General features: G+C 43.8%; 1 protein-coding gene across 1 annotated transcript; it reads left to right on the top strand.

Moving 5' to 3' along the window:
- The first annotated feature begins 6 nt into the window (after nucleotides 1–6).
- LOC119301882 (serine/threonine-protein kinase PEPKR2-like) lies at nucleotides 7–3,779 on the top strand. The gene is made up of 3 exons (XM_037578872.1): nucleotides 7–799; nucleotides 2,713–3,009; nucleotides 3,096–3,779. The coding sequence occupies exons 1-3, from the start codon at nucleotides 67–69 to the stop codon at nucleotides 3,401–3,403; spliced, it is 1,338 nt and encodes a 445-aa protein (XP_037434769.1). The 5' UTR covers nucleotides 7–66; the 3' UTR covers nucleotides 3,404–3,779.
- Nucleotides 3,780–5,073: the final 1,294 nt, after the last annotated feature.

Raw genomic sequence — 5,073 nt, 5'->3', positions numbered from 1 at the left:
CCCAACCCCCATGATCCGCAGGAGGCGCGGGCACGCCGCCTAGGGTTTCCACTCCCCGCCCCCCCGATGGAGTCGCTGCCGCGGAAGCGCAAGGGCGCGCGCTCCCTCGCCGGCTCCCTCCACGACGCCTCCGCGGACCGCAAGCGCACCTGCCGGGAGCGGAAGCCGCGCCCCGACAAGAAGAAAAAGAAGCCCTCCGACGACGCCGCCACCGCCTCCGGCCGGGGCGGCGTGGTCATGACGGCGCCGCCGGCCAGCGGCCGGGCCACCCCGGACAGCCCCGGCCGGGGGCTCAAGCGCAAGGTCGGCTGCATCGAGTCCGCCACGCGCATAGGCCGCAAGAAGCGCCTCGAGGCCGAGTACGAGCTCGGCGACGAGATCGGCCAGGGCAAGTTCGGCTCCGTCCGGATCTGCCGCGCCAAGGCCGGCGGCGAGGAGTTCGCCTGCAAGGCGCTGCCCAAGAACGGCGAGGAGACGGTCCACCGCGAGGTCGAGATCATGCAGCACCTCTCCGGCCACCCCGGCGTCGTCACGCTCAAGGCCGTCTTCGAGGACGCCGACAAGTTCTACCTCGTCATGGAGCTCTGCAGCGGCGGCCGCTTGCTCGACGAGATGGCCAGGGACGGCACCTTCTCCGAGCAGCGGGCCGCCCTTGTCATCAAGGATCTAATGTCGGTCGTCAAGTACTGCCACGAAATGGGCGTCATCCACAGGGACATTAAGCCGGAGAATATTTTGCTCACCAAGACTGGCAAGATGAAACTAGCTGATTTTGGATTGGCAGCACGAGTTACTAACGGTAAATTCTTGCTAATATTTCACGTTGAAGCTCTACTAGATGATAAATAATTTGTTGTGTTCCTGGGGGTACTCTATGTTTACACAAGTTGCAATTTTGATTCGCTTTATATGGCAAAAAGATATCAATTACAAGTAGTAGAAGATCGACTGGAAGTCCGACATTGGACCATACAATGTTCTATAATATTTAATAATTATTAGTATGATGTCATGGCATTTAGAATTCATGGTTGTACATAGTTGATCTGTGATACGAGTAATTTGCCATGTTAACCGAATTACTGCGGGTTTCAGGTTTCAATCACTTCACAGCATTTTTGCAGGTTGCTCATATTTGTGACCATGCATATCATCTAATCTAATGTCTTCTAAACTTCTATACAAGTCGGTTGGATAGCATCCAATTTGTGAGTCATGAGTTGGTAGGAAATGTATTCATGTGTATGCTCCTCTTGCCCGATATGCTTAGAGAATTGGGGATTTGAATGGAGTGTCAAAGTCGAGCGCCCATCTGGTATCTCTTAGTGCATTCATCTGCAAGTATTTATATGTATAGTCTGAGGCCCAATATAGCACTCTTAAAGTACTGAGCATTTCAGACAGTTTCATGTTTCATACTTACACAATCGGTACTGATTGTATTCATTGAATTGGGCCACTTGGTTATGATGGTTGTGTAACTAATAAGATGGGACCAGTTCTGCATCAAGAGTTAGGCGCTCTCATTTCTTAAGTCCTTGCGGAGTTGGAAGTGGTGAATGTTTAGCTCAGATTCTTGTTTAAATGATGATTTCTGCATGCCGATTCAGTGTTTTGCATGGTATTGCAAATGAAGAAATGTTCTGTGTCGTACCAATTAATATGTTAAAAGGTGTTTTTAGTCATGAATTGGTAGCATGTGGTGCCTTCATTGGTAAGTTCTTGCTAGATATCCAAGGTAATTGAGGCATTGCGCTAATTGATAGTTGGTTCCATTCTACTTGTGGTGGTGCTGATACTAATTTTTCTTATTTGCGTGGAATTTGGATGTTAAGAATCTACACTGATCAATTTAATCCTTGTATTGATATTAATTTATGGCATGCTCCTGCAAGTACCTGTTGTGATGAGTCTGAGGGCCAGAATAGTCTTCTTGAGCATACCAAACTGGCTCTGTAATGTTTTGAATATGGTCTTGAGTCATTTTGATGAATTAGGAAGTGGTGTGATTTCTGTCTGAATGGAGTCATATAGTCTATGAGTTGGAGTTGTCAGCATGGCTTCAGGGGCACTGGTTCTTATAAACAGCTGCTTATATTTTGTAAGGTAATATTTAGATTATAGTAATTCTGCAGTATTTATCTATTGTTACCCATGTCTATCCTCTGTTCCAATTCTAGTTATCAGTTATCACTCTAATGTCTAATGCAATGCAGTAAGCCAGCCTTGGTACTTCTTATTAGACACTTACCGATTAAGTTCAAGAGTCTTCTGTCATGCTAGAGTGATGCATGTGTTGTCTTAAACTTCACTGACACTGCCCTAGGCTAAAACACATACATCCCATGGTGCTGAGGTGGAGCAGAATGAGAGGAATTTAGCCGCATGAACATTGAGTGACGAACAGATTATCTAATGCTGCACTGCTCTAAACATAGCAAATGATGATAAGTGACAACAATAATGTTACTGTATGATATTTTACCTTATGCATCGAAGTTCTAAGAATCCAGTATCACCTAATTTTGTGCTAAGGGATGCAGATGTTTAGAGCTCTGATGCTATTTTGTTTAGTCTGTTATGTTTGTACGATTGACTTTACTTGGTTCCTGAATAGCCCCAAATCATCTTTCTAGGGTTTTACTTGGACAATCAGATGTATAAATGTGTGTTTACTAGAAGTAGCTGATGTTTTTGGTCACCACTAAACAGGTCAGAAATTGTCTGGCGTTGCTGGGAGCCCAGCCTATGTGGCGCCTGAGGTGTTGTCAGGAAGCTATTCTGAGAAAGTAGACATATGGGGTGCTGGGGTGCTCCTCCATGTACTACTGCTTGGTTCACTTCCATTTCAAGGAGGCTCTCTGGAAGCTGTCTTTGAAGCTATAAAGACAGTTGAGCTTGATTTCAACAGCGGTCCATGGGAATCAATGTCAGTTATTGGACGGGATCTTATAAGTCGAATGTTGGATCGAGATGTCTCTTCTAGAATAACTGCTGATCAAGTTCTTTGTAAGTCCAGGCAATTTCTCATCCAGCATAACTTTATGTTTATATTTTATAAGGTTTTAATTAATTTTGTGATGATACTGTTTCAGGTCATCCATGGGTGTTGTTCTACACGGAATGTACCCTGAAGGCTGTAACTCCTGATGTCACTAACAAGATTGTAGCACCCAAAATTCCATGGGACAGAATTAGATCACATTGTGAGTCGTCAGCTTCAGATTCGTCGAGCCAGAGGTCGGAGGACCAGGATGAATGTGGCATTGTCGACGCACTGACAGCGGCAATAACACATGTTAGAATATCGGAGCCGAAAAGGACCCGGCTTTGCAGCCCCGGCATTCCCATACAGCAGGAGTGCTCCTCAAACTTGAAGAGCAACCTGTGCACGGCGTTCTGACATGACCCCAATGTATAGCTCCTTGTGTGTTGGTCTGATGTCAGTGATGGCTCGGCCTGCTGGTTGTCTCTGTGCTGAGGATAATAACTCGGGTTTTCCTGTCAGAGCAAGCAAGCGTTTGACATGGTGATGCTGTAGATTGCGGTGATGGCTGATGAACCCGACATGGTAGCTGATGCTGTAAATTTTGTAAATAGAATGATCCATGTAGCTAATTTATATCTTGAGAGTTGAGAATAATTTCAGTCTATGCTGGTAAACGTAGTGTGCACCATCATCCTTGTTCCATTCTTTGTTTCTTCCTGTTCCTCCTAGACTATTGAGGATTAGATTTTTGCATCGATTTCCTGCATTTGATATTATTATTTTTTGTTAATAGATCTTTTTCGCTGTGAATGTATTTTCCAGAAGCTGTACTCTTAATCTGATATACTGACTTAAGATATTACACCAGAGAAAAAAAACAATATGGTAAATGCTAAGGTGGTGTAAAGAGAAAAAAGAGGCTTATCTTCTTTTCTTAATTATTACTACCTTAGTTTCATAATATAGTGTGTAGATTTCTTGAAACGTCAAATTTGGAAACCTTGACCAGGATATGTCAATTCCTCCCTTGGCTAGCTAGGATTTCTCTCGCCGCCATCTGAGAAATTTTGGCCTCCTCGTCTCCGACTGCCATCTTGGCGCTGAGTGGTGGGGGACCTTGGAAATCTCTATGTTTTTTGTAATGCCTAGTGATCATCATAGTTTTGTGAGAAAAACAGTTCTGTTCTTTTGGCAGTGCCATGAGATTAGAGAATTTTATGTCCTTGCAGATTCAATTATTCGGATCTGACGAGTTTATGTTGTCGTGCCAAGCTTTTTTGTTACTTGATTCTTGGTGGAGGTGAAATTTTTCATCAACATCATGTGGAGATATAGTGACTCGACGGCCTGCACTTATACGGAATCATCGTCGGCCCAAGTACGTTCATGATCAAGGTTCCCCATCTGTTTAGATGGGCGACTCAAGGCGCTTTTAAAAATCATTATTGTTAATGTTAGTGCACGTGAAAGAGTGACAACGTCGGTGCTTCAGTTTAATTGTAGCCTTTTTACTGAAGTCTTTGGAGTATTTCTTTGAGCAGAGATTGCTACCATGAAGAAGGTCATAGGAGTTACTTTGCATTTTTTTGAATTTTAAGTCCAAATCAATGTATTTGTAATTGTTATGATCAATGAAGTTACAGGTTTTTAAAAAAATGGGAACCTTGACCAAGTTTATTGAAAAAATTATTTCTATCTACAATATCAAAAATATAGAATATGAAACTACTTACAATGAATGTAATGATATATGCTTGACGTTATAGATGTAAATCTATTACTCTAAAAACTTGGTCAACCTTTTGAGATTTGACTTCTTTTGAGAGAAATATAGATGTAAGAGCATCTCTAGCAGACCCTGCATCCGGCCGGCCCGCAAAACGCATTTGCAGTTCATGGAAAACGGCCTTTGCGGGCTAGCTCGAATGGCCGCAGATGCAAACCCCTAAACAGACCCGTATAAAAGGATATTCGCGGAATATATTATTTATGGGTCGGCTTTTTGCGGGGTCTGCTCGGGCACCGCCGCGTCGACCCGCAAATAGAAAATGCCCAATTCTCAAATTTGACATAGGTTCCCACAA

Source organism: Triticum dicoccoides, chromosome 5A (assembly GCF_002162155.2).
Source record: "Triticum dicoccoides isolate Atlit2015 ecotype Zavitan chromosome 5A, WEW_v2.0, whole genome shotgun sequence".
NCBI classification, from domain to species: domain Eukaryota; kingdom Viridiplantae; phylum Streptophyta; class Magnoliopsida; order Poales; family Poaceae; genus Triticum; species Triticum dicoccoides.
This window is presented reverse-complemented; position numbering and strand designations above follow the sequence as displayed.

Excerpts from the sequence above, each read along its gene's own strand:
- LOC119301882 (XM_037578872.1), top strand. The coding sequence starts at position 67 with ATGGAGTCGCTGCCGCGGAAGCGCAAGGGCGCGCGCTCCCTCGCCGGC. Across the intron at positions 800-2,712 it reads GGCAGCACGAGTTACTAACG|GTCAGAAATTGTCTGGCGTT; the intron begins GTAAATTCTTGC and ends ACCACTAAACAG. Across the intron at positions 3,010-3,095 it reads AACTGCTGATCAAGTTCTTT|GTCATCCATGGGTGTTGTTC; the intron begins GTAAGTCCAGGC and ends ATACTGTTTCAG.